The sequence below is a fragment of the Phaenicophaeus curvirostris genome, chromosome 12 (assembly GCF_032191515.1).
Source record: "Phaenicophaeus curvirostris isolate KB17595 chromosome 12, BPBGC_Pcur_1.0, whole genome shotgun sequence".
Classification (NCBI taxonomy): Eukaryota; Metazoa; Chordata; class Aves; order Cuculiformes; family Cuculidae; genus Phaenicophaeus; species Phaenicophaeus curvirostris.
The window spans coordinates 13,339,672-13,355,157 of record NC_091403.1 but is presented as its reverse complement, the minus strand read 5'-3'; the positions used below and the strand labels follow the sequence as shown (position 1 = coordinate 13,355,157).

At 37.8% G+C, this 15,486-nt stretch overlaps 1 protein-coding gene across 5 annotated transcripts in view; it reads right to left on the bottom strand.

The window, feature by feature from the left end:
* The window catches only part of MEF2A (myocyte enhancer factor 2A), an 83,629-nt gene that overhangs the window by 16,069 nt on the left and 52,074 nt on the right, over positions 1-15,486 (bottom strand). For 2 of the 5 annotated variants that reach the window (XM_069867148.1, XM_069867150.1), the window contains 3 exons: positions 9,877-10,014; positions 7,372-7,591; positions 7,074-7,133 (listed from right to left, as the gene is read on the bottom strand). In XM_069867148.1, coding sequence (XP_069723249.1) covers positions 7,074-7,133; positions 7,372-7,591; positions 9,877-10,014 — 418 coding nt within the window. Of the gene's footprint in view, positions 1-7,073; positions 7,134-7,371; positions 7,592-9,876; positions 10,015-10,079; positions 10,212-15,486 lie in introns of all 5 variants that reach the window. The other 3 variants (XM_069867149.1, XM_069867151.1, XM_069867152.1) reach the window with 2 other exon arrangements.

The following is a 15,486-nucleotide window of genomic DNA, read 5'->3' as shown; positions in this document are numbered from 1 at the left end:
AAGCATCACTAAAAGCGTGGTATTTCTTAGAGTAAGGTCAGGAGCCAGAAAAAGATAATGATTGCAGGATGATGCAACTATACGGCAGTTTGCCAAACTGAGGCTTTAATAGCCCCATAAATTCTACTTACTATTTTGTATAACACAGAAAATTATACCTACCCCACCCACAATAGATCTTCCCCAAAGACAATTACCTCATGTTTAAAAACACTATCAAACTGAAAATGGAAATAGAATATAAAATCTTATTGAAGTGTAATATAAGACTACTGGTTTTACCGCCATCAGAAGAGATTTAACTCTAGTACTGTAAAACAGACTATGAAAACATTTTCAAAACACTTATTTGGAAAACAGACACCAATGCAAAGATGGCAAGCTCTCAAATTAATTTTAAACAAGGATTAAAATTACAATTTAATTGGATTTTATGATAACAAAGTATGTTAGTCTACTAGTTCAGTCAGAAAACGTTTAATATTGAAATAACTCCTTTTCTGAAGCTAAATGTTAAACCCCACCCATTTCAACAACTGCCTATTCTGCCTTCAGAAACATAATACAGCTTAATCTCATCACTGTCCTGCAGCCCAAGACGTAGCATTCAATTAAATGAGCCAGACTCATATTTCACTATATAAATCACATCAGCTGAAACAATGAACACACATGGCTGGAAAGTACTCCACATACTTATTACTACTCAGGGAATAAATTATAGTCACTGATGCCATTAATCTTTTTTTGTGGTTCACCTTTGGAGAAATTGAACAATTACACACAATTTTGGAAAATAATTGTGGGCAAGCAGCATAGCAATACACGATTAAGCAAAAATAAGAAAGGCAGAAAATAAATATTTATGCCTCAAATGACATCATGCAACCCAACAAATGTCACATAATTAGAAGTAAACTGTAAACTGTGTTTGCAATAAGCCATTGATTCACTATGCATCTCAAAGACCAGATAAAATCTATTTAAGAAAAACATTTACATGTGGATCAGGACCAGGACAGGGGTGGGTGGGAGCGAGCATACAGCATTGCAAGTAAACATAGATCTTTACAAATCAATCCATCAGATAATATAGTAACAGAAGATTTTGAAACATGTCTAGTGTGTAAGATTTATACTCCTGAGGCAGTGCTTTAGATATTAAAACACAGCAAGAAGAAATACATGACTAATTGTCAAGGGGATGCTTACTCATGTTACAAAACTAAAAACACCTTTCATTTTCCAGAATGCTGAAAATATTTTTTTGCCTAAAGCTGCATAAAAGGAGAGACAGTTTTCAAGGATATTCAGTCTTTAAGTGGGCCTTCTTTAAGACAGGGGTTATTATTCAGAATGCAGTAGCAAACCTAAACCAAAGGCATACTGCTTTTGTATCCTAATGTTATTCAACCTCTTGTGAGGCATTAGCAGCGGCGAGTGAATGCCACTGATGCCTCTCATCAACTGAATAGTTTACAGTTAGCGGAATCAGAGCTCTTCTTTCTGAACTTGTGGATTTCTATGTATCTATACAAAGCAAATGTAAAGAATGACAAAGAACAGATAACAGAAGCAATATGTTCAGAACACCTGAGGATGTGTTTTGTCATATCCAGGGCAAGGTTGCATTATATAAATGCTGTAACTTCACAAAGATACCCTGTGATACTTTAATCCAGCTGGGTGATTAACTATTTGTTATACATGTGGCAAATTCTAACCAGAATTGTCTTGTACCTCTTAACAAATCAGAAATTACGGTAAGATAAGGTGCACACATAACATGGGAAATTCCAACTAAACTCTAAGAGTAGTTCAGGGTCGGAACTGACTGCATGTGGATGGGTGGTTTCCAAGGAGATTTTGCTACAATTGAAAATAAAAAAACCCACACCTCAACTGCTTTCTTCTACCACCATGTTTTCCATGCTGACTTCAGCCAGTCATTTCTTGTGAGCTGATCTAATCAAAGGATGATTGATAGATCAAACTTTGTTACGTGCTGACAATGTCTATCAAACTAAACAGGTTCAGCTTGCCCAGTGTGAACCAGCTGCTCTGCAGTCCACTTCCAGTACTCCTTTTTCCTTGAGGAGAGTGTGGGAACAATAGGAGTAAATAAGATGTTCTCAGAGTTCCTCAGGGATCCTCCAGCTTCTTCCTTGGAAATAGGTGAAACACCAACTGTGTTATTAACCTGTGTAATCTTAAAGATCAGAGCAAAGCAACACACTTTGCCAACTTCATCACCACTAAGGAGCAAGAACTTTTGTCCACTGCAGACTACCTGTGAAAAATAAACTGAAGAGAAAGTACAGCAGATTAGAAATATCACCAGTAACATATATCCTTAAGTAGGAATATGCTCAAGGTTTACTCCTGCTTTCCTAAGTTTGTCTACAGCAACAATGTCAAGCTTTTTCTCCATTACAGATGTTACAGACTGGTGAGTTTAAGAGTGGGAGTGGAGGGAGAAGAAAGTCTATTTTCTTAAGGAAAGATCAATCCAGTTTCAATAAAAATTCCTGCAAGAAGTACATTTTACATTTTTCCAGAGGTAGTTGGATCCGTCTCGTCGGGTGTCTCTCGCTGAATAAACAAAACAACATCAATAGAAAGGTGTGCAAAGAAAGCTCTTCTGTAACTGAAGCCTTCTGGTGTACTCTTAAGAACTGCAGCGTATTAGCCACTTGACTGGATACGTGAAAGACTCACAAAAAAAGCTCTCTTAAGCAGCCAAGCCCTCAAGACAAAGGGAACCTTTTACAGGTGCGGCCTTTCATAGTTCTCAATCTTGGGCCCTTTCTGGCAATATACAAACAATTTCCAGGTGCAATTTCCAGGTGTGTGCAAGCTGGCAATTGCACTTCTGCATGACCCTTCCTGAGGCCACGATAAAAGATCACACACTATCTAGACTGCCTCTTCATAGAGATCCAGTAGCTCACAAGCGTATCTTTTCAAGCACACACATCCTTCAATAAAAGAAGTGTCGCCAGCTGGTCGAGGGAAGTGATTCTGCCCCTCTATTCTTCTCTTGTGAGGCCCCATCTGGAGTATTGTGTCCAGTCCTGGAATCCTCAACATAAGAAGGATATGGAGCTGTTGCAATGGGTCCAGAGGAGGCTACAAAGATGATCCGAGGACTGGAGCACCTTCCATATGAGGACCGGCTGAGGGAGTTGGGCTTGTTCAGCCCAGAGAAGAGAAGGCTCCAAGGAGATCTTATAGCGACATTCCAGTACCTGAAAGGAACCTACAAGAAAGCTGGAGAGGGACTATTCATAAAGGCTTGTGGTAACAGGATGAGGGGGGACAGGTATAAACTGGAGAAGGGTAGATTTAGAACAGACATTAGGAAGAATTTCTTTACCATGAGAGTGGTGAGACACTGGAACAGGTCGCCAAGGGAAGTTGCAGATGCCCGATCCCTGGAGGTGTTCCAGGCCAGGTTGGATGGGACCTCGGGTAACCTGATCTAGTGGGATGTGTCCCTGCCCATGGCAAGGGGATTGGAACTAGATGATCTTTAAGGTGCCTTCCAACCCTAACTATTCTATGATTCATCTCTATTCCAAAGAAATTCAATATTCCTAAAGCTACTTGACATTCTCAGAATCTTAAGATTAGTAAGGATATTGAAGAAGATTCAGCTCTGGAACAAAGAGGAGAAAAAAATCAGCACTCAAGAAGACTAGATCTTTCTCATCCATTCTCCAGATTACAAAATTGTAAGAGTAAAGATAATTTCCCAGAAGATTAACCGGGTCCATAATCCGCATTACTTCACTGACAAAGAAACGCACAGACACATAATAGTGTGTCCTCGTGAGATCATGGAAGAGCCTCCACTTCCAAAAACTCCCTCAAAATCACCTAGAACTGGGAAGAACTTAAGCAACTCAGGCCAAAGGTCTCAGGTTTTCATTCAGCTCAGGTCCTTGACATGGTTCTAGGTCAATGCCATAAGCGAAAGGCAGGGAAAAAATGGTATTGGAATTTGAGTAACAGTGGTCGTACTACTGACTCTTTTTGATTCTCAGAGTCCTCAAGAATGGGACAGGCTCACTAGAAGTACAATTCATTGGCAACCTCTGGATGATTAAACCTATAATACTGAATCTACTGGAACACAGTGGAGCAGATCTCATGATAAACTTAATCCAATCATCCATCGATACTTTCCAGTTCAAAGTCAGTGTCCCTGCCTCCACGTTTGTGTAGCCAGAGCAAATGAGGCCATACTTGGCCTAATTAGAATCCACAACCTTTTGAAAGGACTAATATAGACATGTAAGCGTGTATTCAAGCTATCATGATGTTGACAACAAATCAAGTTGCACAAATCCTGAGGATACAAGGTTCTCAAGGCATATTAGATGCCCATCACAAACTGACCAGGGTTTAACACTGACTAGGGGCAACAATACAATGAAAATTCTAGCTCCAAAATACCCAATCTAATATAAATAAATAAAAATCAATTAGCTCAAAATCAAACACTGTTATAATGCCGGATGTTTTCCCCTACTCTCCAAGCTGATATATTAGGCAAATAAAAAACTTCAGCAAATGTTTTTTATGTGGTAGGCAAAACATTAAAACATTACAAAATAAAAATGCTTTTTCAGAGTTATTCAAGCCGCATGTGAAGTAAGCTCTCAGTATTATAAAATGATCACAAAATTTTCTGCTCTAGACAAAAAAACCACCTACCAATCTTTACTACAACATGCAGATATTTTTACTCATTCATTTTCCCAGAAGATCTGTCAAGTTAGCAGACTGACTGCTAAAGCAAATCATATTCATTCCAATCAAGTTAAATGGGACTTAAGACTCATGTGAACTAAATATGAACCATTTTATGTAACATCTTTGTTTGAACTGGGTCCCAAAGATGCAAGATAATATTTACTTGCCTTTTATGCGCAGATAAAAGCTTATAAATATCTTTCAATGAAATAAGAGAAAAATCCTCAATGTCCAGAACTTCATAGTGTCGAATAAGACTCAGGTATTTCCTTTGCTTATGAGAGAATATTTGGGAATATCGGTATGTCAGTCTTCCATTCTTTATCTTAGACATCCCTCCTACAAATTGTGAGCTGCAAATCTGACACATGACCTTTCACAACTATATCCATAGAATAATTCTCCATTCCCAAGAAATTAAAAAAAAAGACTGAAAGCTAAAAGCAAAAAAATTATTTTTTCAAATAATTCTACAATAAATGTAGCAAGAGACTAAATCCTTTTTTGTCTGCAGCCATAATTAACTTGATATACACACCTCAACAGCAGCTGTCAAGGTCAAATTGAGAAGCTCACATTACTCCTTTTGCTTATGTGTGGTTTCTTGATTTTCGTTGGAACTGAGAAGGCTACTGTGCATCTGACAGTACTGAAAAGAAGCCATGCCATATCCTAGTAGCAAGTGGAGCTCTGACAATTTAGGCTACTCCAGCTTAGCATTCTGGTGTTAACTAGGCATTTGAGCTTTGCTAGAGGTACTTCTAGATGTTCACTACTCTAAGACAGCCACAAGCCCTACTTGTATGAAAAATCTGTCTAGAAATGAGTGGGTACACGCGTAACATTTCGGGTGCGATGTTCTGGAAAGTAAGAGATAAGTGATGCATTTTGATTTTTCACATGCACTAGTAATAAATGCAAGAAGGAAAACATTTTACTGCATTAAATACGTTCACCAAGCTGCTGTAACTGGGTATTTCTACAGCTTAATATTCAATAGCAAGTGCTGTAAACAACTGTTTTATTTGCTTATTAAAAGGAGTCTTAAATCTGAGGCTGCTGTTACTAAAGCCTGATTTTGTAGAAGAGGCCTGAAACAGCCTGATAATAAAGTTATTTAGTCTGACTTGAGAAATACTTCGGAAATCAACATCTGACATTCACGGTTTCTAAACACAGTCATCTTTTTTTCAACTGAGGAAGTTTCCTCCATTTAAAATCTTGCTTACCTGATGGAAACCATACTTTAATATTTCATATCTTTGCTGCACATAGGCGAAGAACAGATAAAGAGTGGAAAGTCAATCCTGTGCTTTCAGTTACAGTAGTTACAGCATTTTTTTATTCATAAATTCAATTGCCTGACTTAATCCTCAAATAACTTTTTCCCATTTGCCACACTAAATAGCCAGTGGGCACATACTGAAACGTCAACAGTTGCTTCTTTAATTCCTTGCTATGAACACATACCATAACAAGAGTTATGTGTATTTCCAAAATTGACCTTCAGTCCCTAAGGACATCTCAAGGCATGAAAGGAACATGGAGGAAGTGGGTGAACTGTCATTTACTTTGCCTTTCCACAGCAAGACAAATCTCAATGGCTGCCTGCCCACTATCAAAGTACTAAATTTTGTTTAGGGGAGACAAAATATAATTTATATGAAAAAGTGCTATGGCACCTTTCTACTGAAGACAAAAAAATACTGTGAAATTTATTTTTGGCAAGATCTCTAATTTGTTTTTGAAAGAAATTCTAATCATCTTCCAAAATTAAGACAGAACCTAGGTATCCGCTTCCAAGATTTACTGCTTTCTTTGTATAACTTCTAGGGAACGATTAACAAGACACACATGACAACAAAAGCAACACAGTCTGTAGTCCCTTCATTTTGACTGGCACCACAACCCATACCAAACATCCAGGTCCTTGCAAATACTAAAGTCGGGAACATAGCTGAGATGTCCTTAAAGTAACAGTTAAGTGCAGTCAGCTTCATACAAAGTAAGAAATTCAGTGAACATAAGAACTCTTTATAGTGCTGTAATTACAGATGGAGAGAAATACAGAAGCAAGACCAACATGGTCCTACTGAAATAAAAAATGCAAATGTTACTGTAAGTGGAAAGAGCATGGCAGTAAAAAGCTAAACGCTTGGTAAGAATTTGTAAGGCTTGACAACTACAAGACAACCAAGAAAATTATGCCCTTTGTTCTTCATAATCACTTTTTCAAAATAAAAAATGTTTTTTGTATAACTGTGAAACTAAAACCACAATTCACTTTTTCAAAAGAGACATCACACTGCACTTACCAACTGGACTGGTACCAGCTCCATTTGGCACTGTGAGGTCAGTTGTCCCCAGCATTCCACCTAAGAAAAACAAGTCAGAACATTAAACTAACTTGCTCTTGTTACAGTATCGTATCATTTTGTACTTCAAAACCCAAGCCATTAAAAAATAAATATACCAATAAGAACTACTTGGTGGTTTTTGTTTGTGTTTTTTAATTTAAAAAAATCTATGTTTTCATTTTTTCCCTAAATTTTTAATTAAAACATGAACACAAAGAGGATATAAAAGGAAAACACAGCAGTACTGAAATCTTACCCGCGTTGCCAGTACTTGGTGGTCTCTGAGGGGCCCCAGGTGATACGTTCCGATGCAGGGTGGTCTGAGGTGGGGAGAGCATGGTCGTGTCCGTTAACGATGAACTGGCTGCCAGTGATGGGGATACAAGGGAACTCCCTGGGTTACTGTAGGTTAAAGTGTTGGGATTGGACACTGGAACTGTAACCGACATCGAGAAGTTCTGGGCAGGCAAACCAGGCTGGAGGAAAGAACATAAGGAACACACAGAAGACAACAACATTAGCATTGTCTATACTTGCAGAAACAGTACATTACAAAAATACACAATAAAGTTTGCCAAGAATTACTCAGATTTTTTTTTAAAAAGGAAGGAAAAGAGTTAATTATGTTAGTTTCTAAACTCCATTGGGCATACAATTGTAAAACATCCATTTATTGCAGAGTATGGTGTCAAACTCTCATACATCATATACAGTTCCAAAAAAATTACTCGGACTTCTAAAATACTGAAAGTTCAAAGAGAGAAAATTGAAGATGTTCACATGAATTCACAACCTTAGAAATACAACAAATTTATCAGTTAATTTAGATTATTACAAAGCAATGACAAACCAAACATGTCTACAAATCAATAGAGTTGCACTTTCAAAATGTCAGCATAAACATGCACATTATAAAACAGTCAGTCATTACACAAAAAAGAAAAAGTTAGTAATAACACTTTTATATTAATAACCTTGCCAAAACATCGCTATTAATCTCTAAAAGTTTTTTTTTAATAGACTAAAACAACTAAACAGATCTTTAGAAAGTCACTAAGTTTAGTAATTTGAATTTAACACCAAGTCATTATTGTGACCTGTGTTCCACAGAACCTGCTTGAATAACCACATCATCTTTGTTTTACGCAAATCTCATTTTTTTTAATTTTAATTTTTACAGCATTATTTAAAAGGCAATTATTTTTTCTGAAGTGTATGTTTGTTATTCAACAACCATTTGAATCAAAAGCTGAAATGCCTGCCCATCTATGGTACTCATTTGGGTATGACTAACTTCTTTGGCCTTTGTCTCATTCCTATCCTTTGACAGTGATGAGTTTCTGAAACAAAAGGGACTATTTTCTTTCACAACTCTCATAATTAGTGGAAACAAAAGCATGACAGGTACAATTTAAGCCTAACAATTCAGTAGTATTTATTGACACAACAAAGGGATAGAAGTTTTGATTTAGAGGTCAAAGGAAGGCAACAAACATTCATGACATAGCAAGTATACTTAAAAAAGATGCACTTTTGTCATGTGCAGCTTGAAATTTACTTGGAACGATCCCTTCTGTTCAACAAATTTGATTATCTTAGAAATACAGCAACAAATATTCTAATCAGGAGTGGAATATATTTTCTACAACAAACAATCTCTTACGTGCAAGAGCCAACAACAGTGTCCCTATTGAAGCACTCTAAGAATAATTATTAATTTTTGGCACAGACTGAAGGAAAAAAATAATGAAGCACAGCTATGCAATGCTAGCAAATCATTCACAGTATCTAACTAATGTCAAGCTGTACTGGTATTTGTTTTCACGGGGAAACTACTAGAAGAAACTATTCAAAACCTACAAAAAAAGCTATGCTGTTAAGCAACTCAAACTAAGCTGAAATATCTGAAGTATACTTAAAACAATGCTGGAAGCTAGAAGCAGTTGGAGCATTTCTTCTGTAGGTTTCTCAATACAGAGCTAACAAATGACAGCTTCCCCCCACACCTTACAATAAGGGCTGCTTCTGTCCATCTATGGTACTCATTTGGTTATGACCGAATTCTTCACGCTTTGCCTCATTCCTATCCTTTGACAGTAACGCCTGCACTAGAACTAGAGAAACTATGTTCTTACACAGCCCCAAGTGCACTGAACACAGAACAGGTCCAATGTAAGCTGTAGATACAGACCCATATAGCTAAAAAATAACATTGCCTTCTTTATTTATGCTGATGTCCTCAAAGACAATTTAGGCTGTTCATGAAGACCACAGAAAATCAAAGGAGAGCAATTTAGCTGTTTTATATTGAGTGATGAGGCCTGAAGATGTCTCAAGACAAAAATGCTGGGTATCAAGAGCTACAAGATAAAGCAGGAAGAAAAGATACTGGCTTCATTCAAGGCTAAAGAACTTGCTAAAAGAAGCAATGCTGGGTGTCATGACTGTCAGTTTGTTGTTCAATTTTAGGTGGGATTCAGCAATGCAGTGAAGCTTCTGAAATTTAGAAATGTTATCTTAGGTTCACAAGGTATGAAAAACTGAGTGCAAATGAGAAGCTAGGGATGAATCTTCCTATTCTTTAAGGTAAAATGAATTTTAAAAATTACCAGCATCTCATTTTTCCTCAAAAAGTATGTGCACCTGTGCACCCTTCTCAAACCATTACATCCTCTTGCTTTTGCAGTTGTATTCATTGGTGAGCAAACACTGAAAATTCTCATGCACATAATAGAAGCACAGATCATACTTTAGTACTCACTGCGATTTTATGATTCCGCATCATATTATCAAACTCTTCATTAATTTTTTTATATTTTTCTTCTGTATGTGGAGTGAGCACATATGAAGTGTCAGGGTCCGGGCTGTCGCACCCTCTGTGTTCCTTCTTGTTCAGAGCCTAAATAATGAAGTTAATAAAAAGGATCAACAAATAAAAAGTAGAGATAAAATAAAAGTACTTACAGGGCCTCGCTTGAAAATAAAATCACTATCTTCATTTAGTTTGCTGAATCTGTCCTCCGATAGTGGACTGTGCTCAAAGTAATCGTCAGCATCAGGGCTCTCACAACCATTAAGGCCTTTCTTTCTTAAAGTCTGAAATACAATTGGAAAATTCACATACAAATCATACTAACTTGCCAAGAAGTTTTGTATACTACTGAATCATTTAGAGCCACTGAAACTACATGAACTCAGACAAAACTCACTGTTCAACAGATAGGCTTAGTCTTTCAAAACAGTGGCATAGTACACAAACAGAAAAGGTTCATTCAGAGGCACAGATTCTCCCAGGTGCCATTTCATGGGAAACTTGAACCTACACCCACTTCATCTCTCCAGTGTTCCAGGTAAACCCATGTTTGGATCCTGGTTGATGGAGTGAAGTCATCTGACATAAAGGGAACATTCAAGTCTATAGCAAAGGAGTTAATGTCTTCACCGGTAACTAAAACCCAGTTCACTGGATCTTTAATAAAGGAATTTTAGCATCCCAATTTTAATATTCCCATTTTTAAAAGCATAAACTCCAGAAAATACAGCGGCTAAAATTTTCTGCCAAATTCAACAACTGCTGTACACTGATATATCTAACACTTGGTCTCAGTAGATTATAACAGCAGGATTTTCCTGCACTTCTGTCATCCTGCATAATAGCCAGAGCTGCAAAAATGTATAAAGACAAATTACATAATCCCCCTCTAAAAGGGCTTAGCTTGCATTTAGCAAGTTTTAGTAAGTTTTTTCAGATTCCTTTAGATTAACAATGCAACTGCTTATGGGGCTGCTTCCTTTTCTCTGATGGAGAACTCGCAGCAACATCCCCTGGAAAAAAACCCAAACTTGTCTATAATTTAGGCATTACAAATAAGCTTCCGAACGAAAGGATGTGAAACCGCATGTCTCATGAACACATTTTAAAAGATTTGTATTCCTGATTTTTTTTCTTTTTCACCCTATAACACAATATGAAATATTTCTTTCCAAGTTCTCATTTATAACAAGATTAACAATAAGATTTACAATACTACCTATGGAAAGGTCTCTTAAAAGTTTCAGGAGGAAAGGAATAAAAATTTTTAAACAGGTACATATCAGCAGTAGGACTATACAGCAACGGGTGGGGAGTGTGCTCTCTCTTTGTGAGAAATAATCTATATTCTATGAGTTTCACACTAGAAACTCTAAAGATTCAAAATCTGCAAGCTGACATTCTCAGCACCATAAAGAAATTGCATGTCTTTTCCCATAGAAGCTATGTTTCCATAACACACTGCATTGATGATTAAAAAATAAAACTATGTTTTAATTTAGAATATTGTATTCATCAGCATATTTTTATTAAAGGACTATCTACTAACTTTTAGTACAATAAAAAGTACATAAGACTTTCTTACTATTCATGTATATGCAAAATACTGCCTATTTCTACTTCAGTTTTAAAGCAGTACTTGAAAATTAAATTACACCATCTGAAATTCTTTAATATCACAGGTCACCATAAGCTATAATTCCTTCTCAAGTTTCTTGGCTTGCTCCGCATATCCCACACAGTATCTGGAGCTCCCACAAAAATGCAATCACTAAATCAGCATATGGGGAAAACAGGTGTAGCTTCCTCCAGCACCTGTCACAGCACCGATCCTGCTCCTCTGGCCAATCAGCTGGGCACGAATATGGACTTGGCCATACAAGGGCTGGCTGTTCAGCCTCTCAAGGTCGGAGCCTGTCAACCCTCTCCCAGGCCCTCCTAACAAGTCAGCCTGCCAGTCCTGTACACTTTGATATCAGTAGAGAAAATGTTAACACTGTAAAATCAGGATTACACTTAACCCTTGCAGCCCACAGAATTCTATAAATAGAATCAAAACGTCTTTACGTGGTGCTCAGCATCAGCGTGCATCCCCAGTGTCCAAGACACGACTAGAAGATGTACTTGGATACTATAAAGAAAGATCTTGCAAGAAATGTATGCTGTCTAGTTCACCACCTTTGTGAAAAATATTAGAGCAAGTTTATGCATTGCAGAATGGGAATTTCATTAGTACTCCTTTCGATATTCTAAAACAATCCAGTAAATGCTTTTAAGCTCAATGCTGCCAATTCACCCTCCCAGATCTGTCTGAAAATCATACTCAAAGTTCTAATATAAAGGAAGAGAATTAGTTAAAAATAAAAATGCATCCTTCCTCTTGGCCACCAGTTATTTTTATTTTTTATAACAATGGGGTTAACTCCACTTTGACTCATAAGGAAGGAAAACGCCTCAGTATCTCCCGTTTAAGATTCTGGAAACCTTCACTCCAGATGGGGTTCCTGTCATTGTGGAAGAATTTAAGCCACAGCTCACTGTTACAGATAATAAGTCTGCGTCTGATATCCAAAGCTCTGTCTCCTTATCGCTAAAACACAAACTGCCACTCTGAGGACCTAACCATAAAAAGACTGCCAACTTTATCATTGCCCAGTAACACAATAGTAAAACATTTCTGCTCTGCAGCTCAGACCAACAAGCGGAATGCTGTAATCTGTTCACGCGGGCAGGCGAAGCCTATGCAAGACAGCCCAGCCTGAGCTTTCTCACAGATAACCAGCCCCTGCTCAAGGGAAAACAAGGCAGGCCATGACTACTGGGAATCCCTCTGGGGGGATGCAGGAAAGCCAAACTCCATAAACAAGGGCTGACTCCACCCGCAGGATTCTCTACAGCTAAAATTTGTTATTTCTGTGATTAATGTAAATAACTCGCTCTCCTTGAGCTGTTTCCAAGATATTATCATGGAAACTGGTATTTTATTAACTCTGAAGATAGGAGGAGGCAATAGAAAACAGCGAGATCAAATACAACTTGTGTAATATGAAGAAAGCTTTCTCTCTCTGCTGTGATACACAAGCCTGTTTACAATAAAAATCAGTGGGTTTGCAGTTGAGATAGAATGTAAGTTCTCCTACTACAACAAGAGCGAAAAAGAATGTTAAATATCACATTTTCCTATTGGATGCTCACTGCAATTACTTTCTGCTGTTAAGTCTTAATTTCCAGATCATCCAAGGGAATGTGTAGCCTATTGAGTTAATCTGTATTACCTTCCACATCCTCTAGGAGTTAGCCAAATTTACAGTAAATTGTTCCAACATGTTTGCCAACACCCTGTATTGCGCCTTCAGTAACTGAGACTGTGCAGCTCTGATATTAGACTAGATTAACTGATGAAAGAAAAAAAATACTGCTTTGAGTCAGAAAATGATGCAAAGTAATTATGATGAACCAACGTAGCTATGAAGTCTTTTTTTTTTAAAGAATCAAGCAAACTCAAAGATAGAGCTGCGTGACAGAAAGTCACTATACAAATGTTCCAGACAGCTGTGGTCATCTTGGTATTGCAGAATGACCCAGAAGTTTTAAATTGTTTTTTGTTCCACTGCATAAAACTGAAATATGCAAATATTACAACTACTAGTTTAACTTGGTTTGGTGTGGGTTTTTGTTGGTTTTTGTTTGCTCGGTTGGTTCTTTTGAATGGCAGAGCTTATGACAACACTGTATGAGAACGGCTGGAGTAGCTATGAAAGGTCTGAATATTTCACTCAAGGACATGGAATGAAAGCCCCAGTTCTTTCCTGAACTTCCCCATACATATGCAAAGTAATTTTTAATTGCACTGTGTTTTGCTAATTACAGAAAAGAATCATGCCTTGGCAAGAAGCATCTAAGGAACAGATGAAGGACTTCATACAAAACAACAACAAAAAAAATAATTAGCTTCTCCCTATAATTCAACATAAGTTTTACTGAAACCGATAACACAGATACCAAGGAGTACAAAAATACATTGAAGTTAGCTGTTGTATGATCCATAAGGAATCAAAGATGACATTCAGCCATCACAGTGCAATTATCTTAGCACAAGCTTCCAACAGAGAAACACAAAATGCAGGAGCTTTAAGCCTGCTGAGTCTCCACAGCGTGAAATAAAGTCACCACGTCCACGGCTTGTTCCAGCCCAGCTGCATGCAGCTCCTCTCACACAAACTTACACTGGTTCAATAAACTGGTCATCAGCAGTTCTGGAAACCAACAACTCTGAACTAATAAACACAAATTACTACTACCAGAGATGAAGTTCAGTGACAAACCCCAACTCCCTCCTCCCCATGAAAGATCCTGGTTTTGATATCATATGCTGAAAGGACATTACTAATGGTTAAAAGAGCACGATCAGCATGTTTTTTGCTCCAACTCAGCAAGTGTGGTTAAAAAGCCAAGACTTCTGATAGGAGTGATCTGGGCTCCTTACCAGCGCTGGCAAAACTGCAGAGAACTTGATTATGTTCATTGTCACCTCAGGAAATAATATTTTTCTGTTTTAAAGCATACAAGTAGGATGACCTCATATAGTGGTACAGTGTTATGAAGCACAAAAAAAGTGTCAGTTCATTCAAAACATTTTCAGCCTTGGGTTTCTTGTAATGTTACACAAAAAGGAAATGGTTTTTGCTATCAATGCTACTATGTCTCGTGTCAACAGCTCTATTTTTGCACTTGCTACCAGAGCTGGCCAAATAGGATTTTTCTTGGTGTTTCATCCCAAATCATGAACAAAAACATTTCCAAAATTTGACTGAGATAGAAACAGAAAGTGGTTTACGTTGGAAAAGCTAAACCTTTCACTTAAAATCAGTAGCTAGTTCTGATTCTGCTGTTGCAGTTAGAACACAGAAAAGCTATGAAGATGCACAAAGTAAATGCTTTTTAAAAAACTGTAATTTTAAAAGGTGTGAGTACTCCTCAGGCCTGAAGTATTGGAAAGGCTCTATTAGTACTGTCAAATATTACCGATGCTCCCATAGGGCCTGTACACCAATAAATGGTTTCCTGGAGCTCTACAGAGCTTCCATGCAGTAGTGGAGAGGGAGAGGACATGGCTATCATTTCCAAATTCCAAAGGTACCTCACCCACAAATGCAGTCGCCAAGCGCTCACACAGCTCTGTGCAGGAAGGATGGGACTGAGAATCACTCTCACCTCAGATGGGAATAATAAGATCGCTGAGGCCAAAGATTGTAACATTGCAACCTCAGGCCAATAAAACAAAGTCAGTACTGTTAGCCTAGGCTGCAATAGTGCCTTCCCCATCAATGTCCAGAAACAAAGAACAAGAATTCCTAAAACAGAGATCCAAGGATCGCTGAGAGCTATTTACCCATACTGTAGCCTTCAGGATCAGTCTTACATTCCCTATCTGCAGATGATTAGAGATCCATGCTTTAAGGTTATTTCTCAAGGCTTTAAGGGAGCTGCTGAAAGCTCTGTGGGTGCTGGCTAACAGCTGACTGGCACTAAGAACTCACTGTCACATGAAGAGCAGGA